General features: G+C 44.9%; 1 protein-coding gene across 10 annotated transcripts in view; it reads left to right on the forward strand.

Annotated features, from left to right (window-relative positions):
* The first annotated feature begins 4635 nt into the window (after positions 1 to 4635).
* The window catches only part of LOC104937603 (diacylglycerol kinase zeta), a 44062-nt gene continuing 24140 nt past the window's right edge, over positions 4636 to 24557 (forward strand). The window contains exons 1-2 of one of the 10 annotated variants that reach the window (XM_027275804.1): positions 13374 to 14556; positions 14824 to 14944. In XM_027275804.1, coding sequence (XP_027131605.1) covers positions 14921 to 14944 — 24 coding nt within the window. In that variant the 5' untranslated portion in view covers positions 13374 to 14556; positions 14824 to 14920. Of the gene's footprint in view, positions 5530 to 13373; positions 14557 to 14823; positions 15040 to 22578; positions 22602 to 24557 lie in introns of those variants that run through there. The other 9 variants (XM_027275806.1, XM_027275798.1, XM_027275805.1 and 6 more) reach the window with 9 other exon arrangements.

Consider the following 24557-nt stretch of genomic DNA (forward strand, 5'->3'; position numbering starts at 1 on the left):
GATTGATCTGAGCTGATTTGAAGACGTCCAGCATGTTTGAATCACGTCTGATGACAGCTGTGTTGCAGCACAAAGTTTGTGATGATTGCTACAGTAATGACTCTAAAGACTTTTTGTTTGTCTGTGAAGATAATGAAGCTCATCTGCATCTCTGCTGTGGTCCTTCAAACACTGATGAAGGTTTGGACTGATCACACTCAGCTGCTTCAGTCATCAGACCTCGGTCACAGTCGTGTGTCCTGTGGAAAAATGCTAACTAGCTAACGTTAGCCTGATGCATAGCAGCTAACGCTACGAGCTACAGTCGTCACAACGAGCACTAACGAAGTGCAGCGATGGGCGGAGCTACGAGCCTCGACCAGTCAGTCAGAACTGAAGAAGCTTGTTGGATGGATCATAAAAGCAGCTGAAGCAGTCAGAGGACATCAGAGGGAAGAGCAGCAAATATATTGTGTATAAAATAATATAAAGTTCTGTGGTTCTGGTTCTGTTCAGTGATCAGTGAGGCCCGGACAGAGATGACTGCAGCAGCCTGCAGATCAAACAGGTAGCACTCCACTCCGGCAGCGTCAGACGAGAGACAGCGTTTGATTGGATGTTCCAGTCTAAAATAAAAATGTTCTGTAAAAGTTCTGAGTGTTCTACCGAGCGCCCACAGAACTGTTGAGTCCATGCAGGCAAACACTGATGACATAATCACAGCTCGCTGTTTGAGGTGGATGTGACTCACGACCGACTCCAATGAATCAACACTGCTGAGTTTCATAACGCTCTTTATGTAAGGGTGGAGGCAGGGTGGAGGGTGGAGGCAGGGTGGAGTGGGGGGAGTGAAGCTCCTGCACCTGCCCACACCCACTGCAGCTCCACCACATGTCACAAACATCCACCTCGCTGCTCCATCAGGTTCATTTTCAAACTCTACTGCTCTACACTGCGTAATGTTGTACTGTCAGTCTACAGAAGAACATTTGAAGAACATTTGAAGAACAACTGAAGAACATTTGAAGAACATCTGAAAAACATTTGAAGAACATTTGAAGAACATTTGAAGAACATGAAAACAACACTTGATATTTGAGTCTAAATATCTCAAGCACAAGCGCCACCATCTTGTTGGTTGGATCCAGAGTCTGAGCAGCCGTGGTGTCGAGGTCCCGTCCACACTATCCACACTGACCCAATCATGAGCCGAGCTGACCTGTCAATCATGACATCAGAGCATCAAATAACAAAAGACAGATGAGACTAACAAACAAACACCAGTTCTGCTCTGTGACAGGCAAACGGGTCGACCCGCTCAGTCCTCCATGCAGACTCTTCATGAACTGTCCCACAGAAAACAGAGCGAGCCGGGTCAGTCCCTCTGTTCTGATGAGTGCCTGCACGGTTTCATCAGGTCATCATCTGTTAAACTGCACATCTAAGAGTCGTCTGTTACTAGGAGAAGTAATCAGATTACAGCAGCCTCCAGGCCAATTATTACAACCAGCAGCAGCCCGAGCAGAGAGGCTGAAAACAACCAGGCTGATCTGATTACGAGGACTGAGGCCGGGTCCACGAGGCCGGGCCAAGCACTTGAAGCCGGGCCGGGTCGTAACACGTTAAATCAAAGATCATAAAAGAGCTCAGTGTTCAATATTCTGCTTTAGAACCCGGTCACGGGTCACCCGGAGAAGTTTATTAACGATGATTACATTGCTGAGTGTTTGCTGTCTTTGTGATGCTAACGTTATTAAACGTCACGTAGCGTGTCAGAATCATCACATTGAGACTGTCCACTGAGAAATTAGCCTACATTACCCAGCATGCCTTTCAGCAGCTTTCAGAGAAGACATTATCTTCAAAGTGAAGACACTCCTACATACACGTCTGAGCAGAGACCTGGTCCTGGTTCTGGTCTTGTTCTTGATCTTGGTCATGAGGTCACCTGTTGTGATTCAGCGGGTCTCAACCTGAGGGTCTGGACCTGCAGAGGGTCGCATGAGTATTCTGACGGGAACGAGACAACCTGCTGATGTTAAAGATGTTTGATGCTCACAAGCTGCTCCATCTCTGGACAAAGACCCCGCCGACCCCGCCGATCCCACCAGAACACAAACTGTCACATTTCTGGCCCAAAACAAAGATGGATGCCGTCCAGCAGCAGAAACAGCTGAAAGGGACAAAAACAGAAGAAGAAGGGCCCAGCCCTGGACCTGGGCCTGGGCCTGGGTCTTGACCTGGACCTGGACCTGGACCTGGGCCTGGGCATGGACATGGACCTGGGCCTGGGCATGGACATGGACATGGACATGGACCTGGACCTGGACCTGGACCTGGGCATGGGCATGGACATGGACATGGACATGGGCCTGGGCCTGGACCTGGACCTGGGTCCAGGTCATATAAAGTCAGTCGATCTATGTGAGTTTGTGACATTTATTCTGTAAATAACATGAAAATCTTTAAAAAGCTTCAAATGAATCAACTATTTAAAAACATCTCAATATTTTTTCACACTTCTTCAACATGATCTCAATACTCAAAACATGTACATGTACATGAATATGAGTATCTCTGCTGAAGTTGCGAAGGTCCGTCCAAAGCGGTGGTGTTGAAGTGGATCTGGATCGGAGCCACGCTGCTGCTGCTGCTCAACATGTTTTCTCCAGAGGAATGAAGGTTAAAAGCTTTTCAGGCTGAGCCGACGCACAAACGTTCACTTCAGTTTCTGTCCTCCGCAGTGTTAGATAACACGAGCGCTCGTACAGCGAGCCGACGCTGCAGAGACGGACGAGGAACACTTTCAAATTCAGAGAAACATGTTCAAACGACAACGTGTCTGATCGTCACAAGTCTGCATCAACAAAACATTCATATCATTTATTAATAATATTTACGTACACGTCAGAAATATTCAGTTCACATTAAAAAGGCAATTCCGATAACCTGAGACAGAAGACTGACAGCTAACGGCTAATTCAGCTAACTGCTAATTCAGCTAACTGCTAATTCAGCTAACGGCTAATTCAGCTAACTGCTAATTCAACTAACTGCTAATTCAGCTAACGGCTAATTCAGCTAACGGCTAATTCAGCTAAAGGTTAATTCTGCTAACGGTTAATTCAGCTAACGGCTAATTCAGCTAACTGTTAATTCAGCTAACGGCTAATTCAGCTAAGGGCTAATTCAGCTAATGGCTAATTCAGCTAACGGCTAATTCAGCTAACTGCTAATTCAGCTAATGGCTAATTCTGCTAACGGCTAATTCAGCTAACGGCTAATTCAGCTAACTGTTAATTCAGCTAATGGTTAATTCAGCTAAGGGTTAATTCAGCTAACGGCTAATTCAGCTAAGGGTTAATTCAGCTAACAGCTAACTCAGCTAACGGCTAATTCAGCTAACGGCTAATTCAGCTAACTGCTAATTCAGCTAACGGCTAATTCTGCTAACGGTTAATTCAGCTAATGGTTAATTCAGCTAACGGCTAATTCAGCTAACTGTTAATTCAGCTAACGGCTAATTCAGCTAAAGGTTAATTCAGCTAACGGCTATTTCAGCTAACGGCTATTTCAGCTAATGGCTAATTCAGCTAACGGCTAATTCAGCTAATGGCTAATTCAGCTAACTGTTAATTCAGCTAACGTTAATTCAGCTAACGGCTAATTCAGCTAACGGCTAATTCAGCTAACGGCTATTTCAGCTAACGACTAATTCAGCTAACTGCTAATTCAGCTAACTGTTAATTCAGCTAACGGCTAATTCAGCTAACGGCTATTTCAGCTAACGGCTTATTCAGCTAACTGTTAATTCAGCTAACGGCTAATTCAGCTAACGGCTAATTCAGCTAACAGCTATTTCAGCTAACGGCTAATTCAGCTAACTGCTAATTCAGCTAACGGCTAATTCAGCTAACGGCTAATTCAGCTAACGTTAATTCAGCTAACGGCTAATTCAGCTAACTGCTAATTCAGCTAACTGCTAATTCAGCTAACTGTTAATTCAGCTAACGGCTAATTCAGCTAACGGCTAATAGAATATTTGACTACATGTGAACACGCACGAGCAGGAAGTTGTTGGATGTAAACAGGAAGTGCAGTGTTCATTCAGCCTGTTTGTATCTTAAAGTATCTTAGAAATACTCAGAGTTAAATTAAAGTTCGTTTGAAACTTCAGCAGCTCGACATCGTTTTGGACCAATGGGAGGAGTCAGGTCCAAGGAGGAACTAAATATTTACACATGTATTAACAGATTTTTTTAAATGTGACACGAACGCTGATTAAAAACTTTTCCCGCCGGCTGCTGCTCCTCCGTTTTTTAATTGGCTGTCAGAAATAACCGGGCTCGTGGTTCAGGTCCGCCTCAGAGGGGGAACCCAGGGGATGAAGGCGCCACGTGCCCGTGATGGAGGGCTGAGCGTGGGCCTCAGTGAGGCCGGGCGACCTCTGCTCACTGCAGCTCTCGCTCTTTGGTGTGGGCGGCTTCAGCTTCATGTAAAAACTGTGTGGGAGGGAGACGCTGCACATGTGACCAGAGAGAGGAATGAACAGAGGAGGAGAAGAAGAAGAAGAAGAAGAAGAAGAAGAAGAAGAAGGAGAAGAAGAAGAAGAAGAAGAAGAAGGAGGAGGAGCAGGAGGAAGAGGAGGAGGAGGAGGAGGAGGAGGAGGAGGAGGAGGAGGACGTCCTTCGTCCGTTTCAGCTCTGGACAGAAAAATGAGTTCACTTCCTCTTTTTTTAGCAGCTGCACAGACTCAGAAACTCCAGCAGGTGGCAAAGTGCTCACCTCTCCCTCTCAGCCAATCAGAGCGAGGTGGGCAGGGACGTGGGCGGGACTCAGGAAAAAGAGAGGGAGAGCAACAGAGCTGAGATAAAAGTAAAGAGGACGAGAAGAGTGAAGACAGAGCGCAGGAACAAACACGAGGAGGAGGAGGAGAAGAAGCAAAGAAGCAACAGGTCGACAGCGAGGAGGAGCAGGAGCAGCAGGAGGAGCAGGAGCAGCAGGAGCAGCAGGAGGAGCAGGAGGAGCAGCTCCTTCTACAGACTCTTCTTTGTGTTTGTGAGGACTTCAAACTTCCTGGATTTGCTGCTGAGCGCGTGCAGTGAGGAGACAGAGGAGCTCTGTTCAGGAGGCTTCCTCAGGAAGGAAGCAAGGAAGCCAAACCCCCCTTCACCTCCTCCACCTCCTCCTCCACCTCCTTCCCTCCTCTGGCTGCAGCACTTTGTTTTGAAAGCTGCTGCTGCTTCCTGGAGATGATCTGAAGCTCCACTTCCTGTCGACGCCGTCAGAATGGCTGACTGCAGCTCAGCCCGCACGCTGACCTCAGACCAGCCCAGCCTGTGAGCAGGTCATGGAGCAGCAGCCTGAGGAGGAGCAGCAGGATGGAGGAGGAGAGGGCACCTTCACCTCCACCTGTGTGGCCTCCTCCATCTCCACCTCATCCTGCTCGGCCTCCCGCAGCGAGCCGCCTGCCCCCGCCCCCGCCCCGGCCCCGCGCTGCCATCACTCCAGCAGCAGGACCTTCACGGGCCTGAGGATCTTCTGCAGGAGGTGAGTCCAGCACACGCCTCCACCTCCACCTACACCTCCACCTCTGAGTGGGCGCAGGAAGTGATGCATTAGGCGGCACGCTGTGTGCAGCTCAAAGATCAGAGAAGAAGACAGAGAGAGAAAACTTGCTAAAACATTTCAAACCCGATTTTACATCAGAAACAAAACAAGAAGCTCAAAGGAGACAAAAAGGTCAAAACAGTCGATCAGAGATCAGTTTGATTTGTGACAAATCAACAGAAGCTTAACGAAGCTTCAATCAGTCAACGTTCTGCAGCCATGACATCATGATGATGATGGTTGTCATGGCGACGATGATGATGGTGCACTGACCTCGTCTAATCTGCACGTGAATTCATACGTTCATATTTCAGACACTAAAACTCATTTGCATATTTAAACAGGATATCTGTGAACTACGCGACTCAAACTTTATTTAAACTGAGAGCGACGCACAGAAACAGAAACAAAACTAAAAAAACAGTTTCAGGATTTCGTTTTGACGGCTCCGACTCAAAGACTGAATTTAAATAAATCAAACAGTTTGTTTCTGATTTTCTCTGTTAATAACTGTGTTAGTTATTTACTGTATGTTGATTTCTTAAACAAACTGATTCATGATTGATCGATGTCGATGGATGAGTCTCATTGTTTATTAATAACTTGATCTGCAGTCAGACAATAATTCATCTCAAACAAACACAGCAGCTGATGTTTAATCTGACCTGAGCCTGATGATCAGCGCCTCAGGTCACATGACCAAGTCTCATCACAGTACTGTAGTATAAATATTCATATTTACTGTAGTATAAATATTCATATTTACTGTAGTATACATATTCATATTTACTGTAGTATACATATTCATATTTACTGTAGTATAAATATTCATATTTACTGTAGTATACATATTCATATTTACTGTAGTATAAATATTCATATTTACTGTATCATGGTGGATCGTGGTGGATCAACATCTGCAGAGACCGGTTCAGGTTAGTCCATGATGACCTGACGAGACAGTAACATGATGAGACATGAGTGTGTTCAGATGGAGAGAAGAGCCCAGTGCATCATGGGAAGTCTCCCAGCAGCGGTTCAGGACTCACCTGAGCAGCTCAAACTATAAGATCTACTCCGGAACCAGAACTATGGGCTGGTTCCACAGGAGAGGGCTGATAGCTGAAGGTTTTGGTCTGACAATGAGACCATCATCCACCCCAGCGAGCTCAGATCACATGTCTACACTCTAACCAATCAGAGGCCAGAGCTGACTAAGCTCTCATTGGCTCTTTAAGATATGAATGTATATATTTTATTCAGGATTTTTAGTTCAGAGCTCTTTTTTCTGACTCGGCTGCTGAGTTTTCAGATTAAAAAGAAATTTTGGTATTTTTCAAAGTGTCACACATTTTTTCTGTCTAAGTGACGAAACGGGGACTTTAGAAGTTTGTGTTTTGAGCGGGACCGTCGAAGTTTGTGTTTTGTTTTTGTCTCTGACAGACTCAGGTTGTTACTCTCACCTTTATTTCATCATGCATAGGACACGTGACTGTAGTTTTAGACGGACTTCAAACATGGTGGACGTGTCCTTTAAATGTGTGTATAGATGAATGTGTGTGTGACAGTTTCACACAGAAACATACAGAATGTTTCCAGGATGTCACACTTCCTGTCTGATGTCTGAGTAACATCATGGTGTGTGTGTTAGTCACAGTTAGTAAGTGAGTACTTTTACTCTAACATCCACGATTACTGCGACTCTCTCAAACAACCAAACATGAAACACTGCTCGTGTTTGAAATCACCATATTTAATGAGATAATTAGACGTTGTGTGTCGTGTGGCACTGCTCTCATATAAAGTCTTCAGTCATCCTTCAGTAACGAACACGTCGTTCGCTCATCACGTGACGTTTGTCTAAATGTTGTCCGTTGACCTCTGACCTCTGACCTCCAGGTTCTCTGGGTACCCATGAGCCTATAAATGTTTTAAATGTCATAAACTGGATCTGACTCTGCTGGATTCATGTGTGATGACGTTTCGTGGAGCTCTCAGTATAAAGCGACGTGTCGTGACCTCGAGGACGATCACATGACTCATCAAACTGTCCAACCACAAACTAGAGAGCGAGGACGTTCAGAGGACGCACGGCTGTCCACACCTGAGTCACAATCAGAGACAAATGATCCACGTCCAACTGACCAAAAACTAAACTGAACACAAAGTTTCTGATTCCTCGACATCTCGCTGTCTTCACGTGGACTTGATGTAGAGCACTTCATGGACCTGCTGGCTGTCAGCAGGTTAAACAGTGCACAGTGTCACATCCTAAATAAGCTCCGCCATGAATAAAAAGGTAACAAGTGCAGGTTCAGGTTCAGTCAGGTGGTTACTTTAATCTCCCAATGATCTCCCATGGTCCTCTAATTATAGCTGCTATTAATGGATTGGCAGAGCAATTAATTAAAGGCACTCGTTTTTAGAGTCTGATGGGAATATTTGACTCAAGAGGAGACAATTCAATCTGCAGAGCTCCGAGGACGCCGCTCCTCTTCCTCCTCCCAGGAAACAGTCAAGGGCTTTAAAGGATAACACGTGTAGATCGGGCATCAGCAGTGTTTGTACGGAGACATCGAACTGAAGAGACAAAGTTCTGATTGGAGTCGAGTATCATTAAAAAAAATACAATATAATCTAAATAATCTAAATATAATATAAAGTCTTTGACACTTGGTCCCGTGCAGACGTCCACCCTCACGTTTGGAGCCACAGATTAGATTTAAAATGTTAACAGTGCTGATCTGCTGATCTGCGGTCTGTTTGAAAACAGTGACGAGGCGTCGGTTATGACTTGAGATGACTGATTGGACAGATTATTAATTATTGTTCTGTCACGATCAGGATGAGGAGTCGACCTCGGGCTTCCCTCTCTAACCTGATTAGAGCCGACAGGCTGGACAGCTGTTTGTCCGTCGGACTGAACTGGTCCTGAAGGATTGGAGTCTCTGCGGTGACTCTGACAGGTTTGTTGTGTTCTATAACCAGCTCCTGGTTCTGGCACGACGCCGGCTCCGCTCCCTGTAAACCTCCTCCTCATCTCTCTGGTGGTACAAACACTAACGCTGCTTTGGGTGAACCCTACCCCACTGAAGTACAGCCTGGCAGAGCTGCTAGCATGCCTGCAGACTCTTTCTTTTAAACGTTTTATGACCTTTTCATGGGGGGAGGTGACGTGCAGCCAGAGGCCGTGAGTGGGACTGAACCGGGCCTGCTGCAGTCCAGGTGGATGGAGGACACGCTCCACTAGGTGAGCTCCAGGAGCTCCGGTCTGGTTTAAAGCGTTTCACCTTCATTTATTTATTCAGGGAGTTTCACTGAGAGCAGGATCGCCCTGATCACATTCACACCTGGAATCAGTCCAGTCCAACCAGTCCGGTCTGCTGGACCCAGGGAGGACCCAGGGAGGATCGAATCCGCCGTCAGGGGGATTTAACCGTAAACCTTTGGGTTACTTTGTCCTGAAGGCGTTCATGCAGACTGACGTCAGACCAGATGTGTTGAAGAGAAGCAGTCTGCTGTGGAACATGTTCAGTCACGTCTGTTACAACTCAGAGCCATTATGATTTAATATTCTAATTATGATTAATGAGTGAACGATCCGTCAACAAAGGAACACTGACGACAAACTGTAAATAATCATCGATCTCCAGAGAACAGACCTGAGCTCTCTGCAACTTCATCGACGATAAGCTCGTCTAAAACACGTCACCACAAGCAGCCACAGTTAACTTGAATCCAGCTCTGTCTGCTGCCTGTACAGTGTGAATGAAGACACGTCGACAGAAACCAACAGCAAAGATCTTTGAGCCCGTTTTACGTTCTACGTCTCTTATTCTGACTCGTTCATGAACTCAGACTCCACGTATCGATCCAAACCTCAGCCGAGCTTTAATCTTCAGTTTATTCATTTCACACGAGTCAAAAATAAAAATGAACTTCCTGTCAGAGGCTCAGCTGGTCTGAGATCTATTATTGTCATCTATTAATTCATCTGTGTGACTGACTTCTTTATTTCATCTGATCATTGAGTACAGACTTTAACAGAGCATTAGTACATTTAGTACAGGATGAGTCTCTCTCTCTCACACTCACACACACACACACACACACACACACACACACACACACACACACAGTGTGGATCAGGTGTTGCCAGGTGAAATGGACTCCTGGTCTGATTCAGTTTCATTGAGGCTCCTTCAGTCTGACACAGGCCACGCCCCCATCAGTGATGTCACAGCAGGTCTGTTACCTTTGACAGGTGATCTGATGACATCAGAGACTGAGACTGTGTCTAGTCTCTCAGACTGAGGAGGTCATTTTCTGACTATGTGTGTGTCGACACATGGAGAAGTCGTGCTGTAATTCTGCTTCATAATGTTGTAAATATGAGTTGTGTGTTGTGTGTTGTAAATATGAGTTGTGTGTTGTAAATATGAGTTGTGTGTTGTGTGTTGTAAATATGAGTTGTGTGTTGTGTGTTGTGTGTTGGTTCAGTGATCAGACTTTCCTTTAACTCTCTTTATTAGCTCAGTTGGTCGTGTCCGTCCCGTGTCTGAAGCCAAGCCAAAGTATTTTAACTAAATATTTTTAACAGTGTATTTTTAGTTAAATATTTTATGTTCTTTTTTAATCCATAAATATAAAATTTAAAATCTTTACTGACTCTTTTTATCAGTATGTTATGATGACGTCATTAAAAGTGACCAATCAAATAAACAGACTTTAACATGACTCAGCAGAAATGAGCTGTTAACTCAGGTGAGCATGAAACAAAGGTGAGTCAGCACGAGCACGATCAGTCAGTAAACCTCCTCACCGGATGTCACGATGACGTGTCACAGTCCGTCATCAACAATGCGTCGCACCTGTCGCTGTGTGTTATGGCTTAATATGTCCGGGCGGCAGCAAGGTGCGCCCACTTCCGGCTCCACCTGCTCATTAATTATTCATGTTACACCTGTTTTAAGTTCAGAAACAAAGATGATGATTTAAATACAGACATGAAGTCGATTTAAAGATTTAAAAGAGAAATAAAACAACAAGTAATTAATGTTTATGATGATATCAGCTGATTTGTATGAATGTGACTGAAACAGGATCTATGGTGTTTGTTTGATAAACGGAGGCGTCGTCTGCGTAATGACACATTTAGTTGTTTCCGGCAGAGTGCCGCGTACGGAGCCCAGAGGAACTCCTCATCCCATTTGTGTTTGTCAGTCGACATAAAGTAGTTCCTGTTTTTAAATATGATTTAGTCTAAAGTTTAGAAGAGGAGAACCAATCAGAATGAGTCTCTGCGTTGCCGGGGGGCAGAGGCAGATATTATGTCTAAACAAAAATACAAAACCGCTCTGTCCTGAGTTTTATACTGTATATATTGTATGTATGTACATATATTAGATGATAAGTGTTAGTCATAATAATGTTTCCTTTATGACTGTGATGAGTTTAGAAACTGTAAAGAAACGTTGAAATAACGTTTTGCACTAAACCCTAAAGTGTCAGACAGCGAAAAAATAAACTGTCTGTCTGAAGTCAGACAACATGTCGTACTGTTATACATACATATACAGTGTAATCCCACTGTGTAACTATGTTCAGCTGTACTCGAGTATTTGTTCTGGTTACATTACTTTTGATGAACAGCCAATCATCATCCAGGTCCCCAGCAGCAGCTGATATCACTGACTAGTCCAGCAGCAGTCAGCCCAGAACCAGAACCAGACCCAGCAGCAGCTGATATCACTGCCTAGTCCAGCAGCAGTCAGCCCAGAACCAGAACCAGACCCAGCAGCAGCTGATATCACTGCCTAGTCCAGCAGCAGTCAGCCCAGAACCAGAACCAGACCCAGCAGCAGCTGATCTCACTGCCTAGTCCAGCAGCAGTCAGCCCAGAACCAGAACCAGACCCAGCAGCAGCTGATCTCACTGCCTAGTCCAGCAGCAGTCAGCCCAGAACCAGAACCAGACCCAGCAGCAGCTGATCTCACTGCCTAGTCCAGCAGCAGTCAGCCCAGCTCGGCGTCTGTCTTTCAGCCTTTTATTTCACCAAGCTCTCACCAACCACTAAAAGTCAGTCCCACATTTACTCTTGTCCGGCGGCTTCTTGTCGTCTCTGGGTCGCTGGTTCGATTTCCGGCTCCACATTTTGAATCAACGTGACATTTTTAATCTGCTGTGGCTCCATCGAAGTAAAGTCCATCAGTCCGTCAGTGATCACATGACCTGTAGAACTACAAACATTCCCATCAGCCTCAGCTGCACTTTGTGTTTAGCAGGCTAACAGGCTACGCTGAGGTTAGCTTCAGTCTGACAGGTTGCTATGGTGATGGCAGCAGTAACTATGGAAGCTGGTTCGTCACTGGAACCTGGATCAGAACCTGGATCAGAACCTGGATCAGAACCTGAGAATTTAGTTTTTCAGATTTGAGTGAAATGAAACTTCAAGTTGAATTTTTAATTTTCTGACGTAAATATGAAACAAACTGTGTGTGTGTGTGTGTGTGTGTGTGTGTGTGTAAGTGTGTGTGTGTGTGTGTGTGTGTGTGTGTGTAAGTGTGTAAGTGTGTGTGAGTGTCCATATGAGGAAGTAGGTTACTGCGTGGACACTTTTAGACGCTCGCAGAGGAAACAGAAACATCAGAGCGGCTCAGTTTAACCTGAAACAGCTGCTGGACTCGAACCTGTGACGTACTGATGACTGTGTGTGTGTGTGTGTGTGTGTGTGTGTGTGTGTGTGTGTGTGGATCCAGGGATTACACAGACCCATTTCCTCGACTATCTTTGTCGCTTGTTTGCCCTGTTTCTATAAATAATCTGAATGAGGAGGGACGTTGACTGTCAGGGAGGAGGAGGAGTAAGAGGGCAAGAAGAAGGAGAGAACAGGAGGACAGGATGAAGAAGAAGAGAGGAGGAGGTGCTGTAAGAGGAAACAAAGGAGGTGCAGGAGGAGGAGAAGCAGCTGAGGTCAGAGGTCAAAAAACATCCTGCACAAACACAACAGCAACGCTACCTTACAGTTTGAAACAGAAATGACATGAAAACAACACGGACAAACCAAACACAACGTTCACAACATTTCATCAACAGATCATCAAGGTCCTAGCGCCCTACAGTTAGCCTACAGTTAACCTACAGTTAGCCTACAGCTAGCCTACAGTTAACCTACAGTTAACCTACAGTTAGCCTACAGCTAGCCTACAGTTAACCTACAGGTAGCACAGGTAGCACAGTTAGCCTACAGTTAACCTACAGGTAGCCTACAGTTAGCCTAAAGTTAGCCTACAGTTAATCTAGAGTTAGCACAGTTAGCATACAGTTAGCCTACAGGTAGCCTACAGTTAGCCTAAAGTTAGCCTACAGTTAGCCTACAGTTAGCACGGGTAGCCTACAGTTAACACAGTTAGCCTACAGTTAGCCTACAGTTAGCACGGGTAGCCTACAGTTAACACAGGTATCCTACAGTTAGTCTACAGTTAGTCTACAATTAACACAGGTAGTATACAGTTAGCCTACAGTTAACACAGGTAGCCTAGAGTTAGCCTAGAGTTAGCCTAGAGTTAGCCTAGAGTTAGCCTACAGTTAGCACAGGTAGCCCACAGTTAGCCTACAGTTAGCCTACAGTTAGCACATGTAGCCTACAGTTGGCACAGGTAGCCCACAGTTAGCCTAGAGTTAGCCCACAGTTAGCCTACAGTTAGCCTACAGTTAGCACAGGTAGTCTACAGTTAGCCTAGGTATCCTACAGTTAGTCTACAGTTAGTCTACAATTAACACAGGTAGCATACAGTTAGCCCACAGTTAGCCTACAGTTAACACAGGTAGCCTAGAGTTAGCCTAGAGTTAGCCTACAGTTAGCCTACAGTTAGCCTACAGTTAGCACAGGTAGCCCACAGTTAGCCTACAGTTAGCCTACAGTTAGCACATGTAGCCTACAGTTGGCACAGGTAGCCCACAGTTAGCCTACAGTTAGCCCACAGTTAGCCTACAGTTAGCCTACAGTTAGCCTACAGTTGGCACAGTTAGCCTACAGTTAGCCTACAGTTAGCACAGGTAGTCTACAGTTAGCCTACAGTTAGCACAGTTAACCTACAGTTAGCCTACAGTTAGCCTACAGTTAGTCTACAGTTAGCCTACAGTTAGCACAGGTAGCCTACAGTTGGCACAGGTAGGCTACAGTTAGCCTACAGTTAGCCTACAGTTAGCACAGGTAGCCTACAGTTGGCACAGGTAGGCTACAGTTGGCACAGGTAGCCCACAGTTAGCCTACAGTTAGCCTACAGGTAGTATACAGTTAGCCTACAGTTAGCCTACAGTTAGCACAGTTAGCCTACAGTTAACCTACAGTTAGCACAGTTAACCTACAGTTAGCCTACAGTTAGCCTACAGTTAGCACAGTTAACATACAGTTAGCCTACAGTTAACCTACAGTTAGCACAGTTAGCCTACAGTTAGCACAGTTTCCACATGAATAGATCCTGGTGATCTAAACTGGTTGTCGATTCTCAGTCTGATGGTTGTTCCCTCCAAAACACGTCAGCATCATTTCACTGTGTAAGTCACATGCACAACAGAACTAAAACCATGAATAGCAAACATGAATCTCTTGGAACATTTGATAAATTAATTAATTGAGGGTCAGGTGACTAACGAAGGAGGAGTTTCACACATGACCAATCAAACAATATGTTTAGTTACCTGACAGGTGCTGTCCATGATTGTGAATGCTGCCAAACATGTACGAAGCTTGACCAGGACCAGTTCAGTTTCTGAACATGCAGGCACCTGGCCTGTAAACGAGGAGTCAGGGTGTGTGGTGGTAGAATAGAGACAAGAGGCCGAGGAGCACGAAGACGCCACGCTTATAGACCATGTTATCCAACATCGCGTCACAATGGAGGAGGCAGGTCACCGAGTGCCCGGATCCACAGGCTCCATCATCCAGACCTTCAGCAGGGACAGGTATGTACAGTCAGTGATGCAGTTATATAATATAATGTTGGATAGGACAGGGCACTGTGCATAAAGCAAGAGATGTATTTATTTACTCATTTACCTATTCATTTAGTGTGTGTGTGTATCTTACCTCAATGGGATGTTATGACACTAAAACAGTCTACAGTAGTATTACAGTCACTGTGCAGTGAAAGTTACTGTAAGGAAAACAACAATACAATCATCATTCTGTGAGAAATACATACGGCTTACAACTTTGAACTGTATGTCTAGGACTGGACGACAACCTTGCACAGGTGGCAGAGGAAAACTTTTAATGAGCAACAACAACAAGACCAATAATGCCATCACACTGAGATCATAGAAGACAATGCCATATTCCAATGTCAACTCTGTAAGCATCTCCACAATAGACCAGACACTGAACAAGCATCAGATGAGCATGAAGCAACTTCACAGGTGACAGGGCTGCGGTACCGGTCTGTACATGTACGTCAGATACTGGTCCGTCATTCTAAGCAGTGGTTTGTTTGTTTTATCTGACAGCTCGTCATTATAATCCTTATTTTGAAGAATAGAACATACGTAAGAAATGAGTGCCTTTCAAGCAGATCTATGTGGTACTGTGGGCTTTACCGTGACCTTTCAGTCTGTCTAGTCATTGCTGATTTCCCCCTCCCCTCTGTAGTACCTCTGCGTAGGCCTATCCCGAGGGGTACACGTACCCCAGGTTAGGAACCACTGGAGTAGTGGCCAGTAGTATATTGATCTTGTGGAGGAGAACACAGAACATTCCTGTGTCACTTCCTGTTACTTAGTGTACTCTGTATGACTGATTTGATGATTTGTTTTGTAGAGAATAATGGCATTGGAAGGAAAGGAAAGCCCTCACATCCTCGTGTTTGTGGATGAAGCTGGCTTCAACCTGGCCAAGGGCCGAGGACGTGGCCGTAATATTATTGGCCACCGAGCCACGGTGGATGTCCCAGGCCATGGGGGCAATATAACTATCCGTGCTGCCATTTCTGAGTACGGTGTGGCCGCTCTCACTCCCAGTCTGGGCCCATACAACACAGAAGTTTCTCATTCCAGTTTGATCCCTGAAAATGAGAGAGGGCGAGGAGAAGGAGGGCGAGGAGGACGGCCAGTGAAGAAATGTTGGTTTTAAATCTCCAGCTTTATTTACAGCACTGTAGGCTACATATAAATGTGTTTATATTACCTATTATTCATTTTCTTTTAACTCTGATATGGAGGTTACGTTATGTGTGTGAATAAAATGGTTACTCTTTCCTTGGCAGTGTGATGTGTGATGTCAAACCTTGGAGGGTTCTATTGTGTTAGCTAGACAAACAAACTAGTACAGTAAGCACCGTGAATGAAGGACCTGGCTGAGACTGAGAGGTGACATGAGGGACGTTTCAGTGCTCGTCTGCCAGTGACAGAACATTGAAACATTGTTACGATGCATTTTGGAGGCACTGACTATTTATGAGAAAGTTGTGAACTGTTTTAGGAGAGATGTGCGCTTTTGTAAGTGAACTATGCTGTTGTGCTGATCTCACAGTTTTTATCATTTCTGTGATGAGCCAAACGACGGAAAAAAACTGTGAAGAGACTCGCCTGACCAGCAGGGGGCAGCAGAGGAACATGACAGACAGACAGGCAGGCAGAGAGACAGAGAGACAGGCAGACAGACAGACAGGCAGGCAGGCAGGCAGACAGACAGACAGGCAGACAGAGAGACAGGCAGACAGACAGGCAGACAGACAGACAGACAGACAGACAGACAGACAGACAGACAGGCAGGCAGAGAGACAGGCAGACAGAGAGACAGACGGGCAGACAGAGAGACAGGCAGTGATCACATTTATTAATCAGATTTGTCTCCACAGAATGAATACATGAATAATGAATGAGTTAACGAGTTTATTAATGAGTTATTTAGGGAACAGTTCCTCAGAAAGCTGATCTCTCCTGGTCCAGGATCAGTTTACTTCACTGTGTACTGAAGAATCAAAGTTCATGACTTAATGCAGCTCCAAGAAGAAATATAGAAATGTATTTTGTATATATATATTTATATATAAATATATTTGTACAGATGTATAGATACAATAGTAAAATAGATACATTATAGTGTATTATACATACACTGTTGTAGATCCCCCTGTGGACCACCAGGGGGCGACACCATGCTGCAGTTTGACTGTTCATGTCTTTAGAATTTAAATTCAGACTGATTTCATGATTTCATGATTTCATGATTTCATGTGAAACTGTCCGACATGATCAGTTTGGTTCAGTTTGGATTTTTGTTTACTTATTGTTAATAAAGTGGATCAGCAAGCGTTGATACAGAGCGGACTTCAGACCTTCACAGCTGCTTCTGTGGTTCTGTGGTTTGTTGGTTCTGTGGTTCGTTGGTTCTGTGGTTTGTTGGTTCTGTGGTTCGTTGGTTCTGTGGTTCGTTGGTTCTGTGGTTCTTTGGTTCTGTGGTTTGTGGTTTGTTGGTTCTGTGGTTCGTTGGTTCTGTGGTTCTTTGGTTCTGTGGTTCTGTGGTTTGTGGTTTGTTGGTTCTGTGGTTCGTTGGTTCTGTGGTTTGTTGGTTCTGTGGTTCGTTGGTTCTGTGGTTTGTTGGTTCTTTGGTTCGTTGGTTCTGTGGTTCGTTGGTTCTTTGGTTCGTTGGTTCTGTGGTTCTGTGGTTCGTTGGTTCGTTGGTTCGTTGGTTCTGTGGTTCGTTGGTTCTTTGGTTCGTTGGTTCTGTGGTTTGTTGGTTCTGTGGTTTGTTGGTTCTTTGGTTCTTTGGTTCGTTGGTTCTGTGGTTTGTTGGTTCTTTGGTTCTTTGGTTCGTTGGTTCTGTGGTTCTTTGGTTCGTTGGTGCATTGGTTCTTTGGTTCGTTGGTTCTGTGGTTCTGTTCACGACACCGTGCACTGGTCATTGAAATTATTTAACGAGAATCTGATCCAAGGAATTAAGGATTGAACAGACGAGGCGCCGACTGAACACAACAGTCTGCAGGCTTCACTGTAGAACAGACGACACGCAGACGTCGTCCATTCATTCACACGTTCAGATCGCATCAAAGAACTAAAACATCCTCGCTAATAAGTAGTACTTTAAATACTCCAATCTAAAGTTACATATTTAACTTACTTTTCAAATTTATCATAAAGTACAAAATACAACGTCTGAGACTGTTAGCAAACATCCAGACAAACAGGTGTGTGTGGTTTCACCTGGTTCACCTGTTCAGTGGTGCGCTCGTGTGATTGGGTAGTGGTGACATCATCAGAAGAAGAAACATCTCACAGTGTTTACTGATGGTGATCATGTGACCTGATTTTGACCTTTGACCTGTCGAGCTGCTCGTGGGTCATCATGACAACATGAAAGAGAAGAAAATAATGAATTAATGAATCTGTTTCACTGACTGACCTTCAAACAGGATGTGTTGTCTGTCTCAGCTGATTGGCTAAAGTCATAAGAACTGACAGACATGATGACATCACTCCTCGCCAAACGGTACAAGGCGTGTTAGCCGTTTGATAACACTTGAACACGTGTGTAGTATGTATGTGGTTAAACATAAACGTCTCTTTTGTCACCTGACGGCCACTGTAGGTTCTTCTGCATGGCGTTGAGTTCAATGCAGTCGTAAATTTCAGTACCAGATCTCACCGACAGACTGGACTTCATACTGTACTGCAGAGGTCAGTGTGTAGTTCAGAGGTCAGTGTGTAGTTCAGGTCAGTGTGTAGTTCAGAGGTCAGTGTGTAGTTCAGAGCAGTAGTTCAGAGGTCAGTGTGTAGTTCAGAGGTCAGTGTGTAGTTCAGAGGTCAGTGTGTAGTTCAGGTCAGTGTGTAGTTCAGAGGTCAGTGTGTAGTTCAGAGCAGTAGTTCAGAGGTCAGTGTGTAGTTCAGAGGTCAGTGTGTAGTTCAGATATGTTCAGGTCAGTGTGTATGTCAGAGGTCAGTGTGTAGTTCGAGGTCAGTGTGTAGTTCAGGTCAGTGTGTAGTTTCAGAGGTCAGTGTGTTAGTTCAGGCAGTAGCAGAGGTCAGTGTGTTGTAGGTTCAGGTCAGTGTGTAGTTCAGGTCAGGTGTAGTTCAGGTCAGTAGTTTGTAGTTCCGAGGTCAGTGTGTAGTTCAGGTCAGTGTGGTAGTCAGAGGTCAGTGTGTAGTACGAGGTCAGTGTGTAGTTCAGAGGTCAGTGTGTGTATGTTCAAGAGTCAGTGTGTAGTTCAGAGGTCATGTGTGTAGTCAGAGGTCAGTGGTAGTTCAGAGTCAGTGTGTTAGTTCAGAGCAGTAGTTCAGAGGTTCAGTGTGGGTCCCACAGATTGGAGGTGAAGCTGCCTTTAAATCACCTGTCAGAGTCACTCGGCTCTGATCCAGGTCAGCTGATCTTTTAAGCGTCTTCCAGGAAATCTGCCTCCTCGTTTAAAAGCACCAATGAGCGAGTCGCACTCTTCAAACACCAACGGCCTTCACAGACACGCACCTAAACATGCGTTAGCATGCTGATGTTAGCGTCGGTTAACAGCTAAGCACCAACAAGGTCAACAACACAACACATAGCAGCAAGCTAATATTACATTAACATAGCTAACAGCAGCAACAGACTGAGCTAACCATGAGCTAACAGCAGAAGCTAACCGACTGAGCTAACATGAGCTACAGCAGACTAAGGACTGAGGTACATGAGCTAACAAGCAGCTAACAACTGTGAGCTAACATGAGCTAACAGCAGCTAACAAACTGAGCTAACATGAGCTAATAGACTAAGCTAACAGCAGCTAACAAACTGAGCTAACAGCAGCTAACAGCAGCTAACAGACTGAGCTAACATCAGCTAACAGACTAAGCTAACAGCAGCTAACAGACTGAGCTAACATGAGCTAACAGCAGCTAACAGACTGAGCTAACATGAGCTAACGCTAACAGCAGCTAACAAACTGGCTAACATGAGCAATAGACTAAGCTAACAGCAAGCTAACAACACGTGGGCTAACCAGCAGCTAACAGCAGCGCAGCTAACAACGCGAGCTAACTGAGCTAACATGAGCTAACAGCAGCTAACAGACTGAGCTAACATCAGCTAACAGACTAAGAAGCTAAAACACAGCTAACAGACTGAGCTAACATGAGCTAACAGCAGCTAACAAACTGAGCTAACAAACAGCAACTAACAGCAGCTAACATGAGCTAAACAGCAGCTAACAGACTGAGCTAACATCAGCTAACAGACTAAGCTAACAGCAGCTAACAGACTGAGCTAACATGAGCTAACAGCAGCTAACAGACTGAGCTAACATGAGCTAACAGCAGCTAACAAACTGAGCTAACATGAGCTAATAGACTAAGCTAACAGCAGCTAACAAACTGAGCTAACAGCAGCTAACAGCAGCTAACAGACTGAGCTAACATGACTAACATGAGCTAACAGCAGCTAAACAACTGAGCTAACATCGCTACAACAACAAGCTAACAGCAGCTAACAGACTGAGGCTAACATGAGCTAACACAGCAGCTACAACTGAGCTAACATGAGCTAACAGCAGCTAACAAACTGAGCTACATGACTAATAGACTAAGCTACACGCTAACAACTGAGCTAACAGAGCTAACAGCAGCTAACAGACTGAGCTAAAACATGAGGCTAACAGCAGCTAAAAACTGACTACAGCAGCTAACAGACTAAGCTAACAGCAGCTAACGACTGAAGCTAACATGAGCTAACAGCAAGCTAACAGACTGAGCAACATGAGCTAACAGCAGCTAACAAACTGAGCTAACATGAGTAATAGACTAAGCTAACACAGCTAACAAACGACTAACAGCAGCCTAAACAGACTGAGCTAACATGAGCTAAACAAACTGAGCTAACAGCAGCTAACAACTGAGCTAACATGAGCTAACAAGCAGCTAACAAACAGACTGAGCTAACATAGCTAACAGCAGCTAACAAACTGAGGCTAACATGAGCAACAGACTAAGCAACAGCAGCTAACAAACTGAGCTAAAGACTGGCTAAACATGAGCTAAACAAACTGAGCTAACATGAGCTAACAAAGCAGGCTAACCAGACTGAGCTAACATGAGCTAACAGCAGCTAACAGCTGAGCTAACATAAGCTAACAGCAGCTAACAACGAGCTAACATGAGCTAACAGCAGCTAACAAACTGAGCTAACATAAGCTAACACAGCTACAGACGGAGCTAAACATGAGCTAACAGCAGCTAACAAACTGAGCTAACATGAGCTAACAGCAGCTAACAAACTGAGCTAACATAAGCTAACAGCAGCTGACAGACTGAGCTAACATGAGCTAACAGACGAACTAACAGAGCTAACAGACTGAACTAACAGCAGCTAACAGACGACTAACAGGAGCTACGCACTAACAGACTGACTAACATCAGCTAACAAACTGAGCTAACAGCAGCTAACAGACTGAGCTAACATCAGCTAACAGACTGAGCTAACATCAGCTAACAGACTGAGCTAACAGCAGCTAACAAACTGAACTAACAGCAGCTAACAGACTGAGCTAACATTAGCTAACAGCAGCTAACAGACTGAGCTAACATCAGCTAACAGACTGAGCTAGCTAACGCAGCTAACAAACTGAACTAACAGCAGCTAAACAGACTGAAGCTAACATGAGCTAACAGCAGCTAACAGACTGAGCTAACATGACTAACAGCAGCTAACAGACTGAGCTAACATAGCTAAAGCACTAACAAACTGAGCTAACAGCAGCTAACAGACTGAGCTAACATCAGCTAACAGACTGAGCTAACATGAGCTAACAAACTGAGCTAACAGTAGCTAACAGACTGAGCTAACATGAGCTAACAGACTGAGCTAACATTAGCTAACAGCAGCTAACAGACTGAGCTAACATGAGCTAACAGCAGCTAACAGACTGAGCTAACATGAGCTAACAGCAGCTACAGCTGTCAGTAGTTTACTTCACTGTCCATCAGAAACTCTGTAAATCACAGAGAGTTGAGGCGGAGCAGCATCAGATGATCACGGTCGAGCATCATCATAGATGACATCACAGGTACATCCAGTAGACGCATCACTCAGATGACATCACAGGTGACATCACAGGTCAGAGCAGCATCATCAGATGACATCACAGGTCAGAGCAGCATCATCAGATGACATCATCAGGTGACTCACAGGTCAGCAGCAATCAGGTGACATCACAGGTGACATCACAGGTCAGAGCAGCGTCATCAGATGACATCACAGGTGACATCACAGGTCAGAGCAGCATCATCAGATGACATCACAGGTGACATCACAGGTCAGAGCAGCATCATCAGGTGACATCACAGGTCAGAGCAGCATCATCAGGTGACATCACAGGTCAGACACATCATCAGTTGACATCACGGTCCAGAGGCAGCATCATCAGAGGACTCAAACAGGTGACATCACATGGTCAGAGCAGCGTCATCAGATTTATCGTGTTCATCGTGTCACTGGACAGTGAAGTGAATGAACTCCTGTTTCCTGTTTTTGAAGCGCATGTGACAGTGATAATCTGTTGCGGGCTGGTTGCCATGACTCCCCATGGTAACCGCCTGAAGCTGCTAACAGAATTTGATTCCTCACTAATGAGTCACATGACCAGCATGTTGAAGTTAGCGTGTTGGTCGTGGCAGAGCTCACACATGTGTGTGTGTGTGGTGTGTGTGTGTGGTGTGTGTGTGTGCACATTAACATGCAGCACCTCTCTCCTGTTTGTGTTAATGACCCATAATCCGCAGGCCTTGAAGTGTTAATGAAGAGCGGCGGCTCCATTCATCTCCATGTTACAAAGAAGGAGTGCTCCTGGATCAGCTGACTGACTGATCCTGGATCAGCTGATCAGCTCCAACGTGAGGCAGAGAGCACTGAAGCTGAACTCAGATCAGAAGTTAAAGATTATTTAAACAGCAGATTAGAGGCTCTGCCCTCCCTCCACCCATCCTCCACCTCCACCTCTCTCTCTCAGTCTGTTTCCATCCGTCAGGACGGGCTGATCGTTTCCTCTCAGGTGGTATCAATATAAACTTCTTCTTCTTCCTCTCTGGACTTCCTGTAGTTTCTTTCTGTTGTCAGATTTATATGGTGAAATTATTAGAACATCGCTTAAAACAATAATTCAGCTTATTAATATTAATGTTGTGTTAATGAGACGACAGCATCGCAACATGTTCACACATTATTTAAATATGTTCATTAATTTGATCATCACAAACATTATTGACTTTAATTACTCATGTGCTTCGTTAACAGTAAAAAAATAATGACATGTCGTCTCATTAACATATTAAATAACATGTTAAGGAGCACTTAGTTTTTATCACAAACATCTGAGATAAAGTTTAAAATATTTTTTCATGAATTTAGTTTTTTAAACAAATCATCAGAAATGTTTCTTAAAATGAGATTTTATTTATTATTTATTTATTTATTTTAGTGTCATTTAATAGTCAGTTATCAAACATCATCACTGATTACGGATGTTTGATTGATCAATTCAAACTTGTTTAATATGTGAATATTAAAATAAACTGACACAAAGAGAAAATTAAAAACACATTTTAACCACCTCGTCTTCTTCTGTGGTGCAGCTGGAAGTGACTGATTCTAATAATTATTGATTACACTATTAGAACAGCTGTCAGGTGTTCCTGGTCTCACAGAGCTGACTGAAACATCTCACATTATTTATATTTTACTGAGTGACAGTCGTGTCTGTCATGAGCTGCAGGTTATGAGTTCTTTAACGAGCAGCTCGTCACTGTTTGATCGTTTCCTTTCACGTCACAGAGACGGACGCAGATAACGCTGCTGACCATCACAAACCTTATTAATATTATATTATATTATATATATTATATTATATTATATTATATTAACAGCTCCTATGAAACTGAACTGTTCACATAAAACAACTGCAGACTGTCAAAAACCTGGACGTAGTCTCCGGATCCCCACAGACTGTAAAACCTGGACGTAGTCTCCGTGACGTCCCCGCAGACTGTCAAAAAACCTGGACGTAGTCTCCGTGACGTCCCCACAGACTGTCTAAAACCTGGACGTAGTCTCCGTGACGTCCCCGCAGGACTGGACTAAAAACCTGGACCTGGACGTCCCCACAGACTGACTAAAACCTGGACGTAGTCTCTGTGACGTCCCACAGACTGTCAAAAAACCTGGACGGAGTCTCGTGACGTCCCCGCAGACTGTCTAAAACCTGGACGTAGTCCTCTGTGACGTCCCCGCAGACTGACTAAAACCTGGACCCTGACGTCGTCCCCAGACGACTGAGACTAAAACCTGGAGTAGTCTCCCCGTGACTCCCCCCGCAGACTGAATAAACCTGGACCTGGACGTCCCCTGCTCCCCGCAGACTGTCCTAAAACCTGGAACGGAGTCTCCGTTGACTCCCCGCAGACTGTCTAAACCTGGACGTAGTCTCTGTGACGTCCCCGCAGACTGACTAAAACCTGGACCTGGAGCCCGCTTCCCGCATACTGTCTAAAAAACCTGGACGTAGTCTCTCCGGACGTCCCCCGCAGACTGACCTAAACCTGGTTGGTGCTCTGTGACGTCCCCGCAGACTGTCTAAAACCTGAACGTAGTCTCTGTGACGTCCCCAGACGGACTATAAAACCTGGACCTGGACGTCCCCACAGACTGGACTAGAAGACAACCAAATAAATAAAAGTAAAAACCACGAAAAGGGGGGGTGGTGAAAACCTAGGAGAGATGTAAAGAGAGGGGGAGCGAGTAAAACCTAGGATGAAAACCCGGTTACACTTGTGTCTCCTAGGGAGTCTCGGGAAGAGAGGGAGGGGGAGGGGGAGGCAAAGGGGCTCTCTTCTCGCCGTGACGGTCCCTCCCCGCAAGACTTGACTAAACCCCTGGACCCCCCCGGGACGTCCCCTCAGAATACTGTCCTAAAAAAAAAAAACTAAACCCAACCCCTAGTTTTCGAAAACCT

Source organism: Larimichthys crocea, unplaced genomic scaffold (genome assembly GCF_000972845.2).
Source record: "Larimichthys crocea isolate SSNF unplaced genomic scaffold, L_crocea_2.0 scaffold214, whole genome shotgun sequence".
Taxonomy (NCBI): Eukaryota; Metazoa; Chordata; class Actinopteri; family Sciaenidae; genus Larimichthys; species Larimichthys crocea.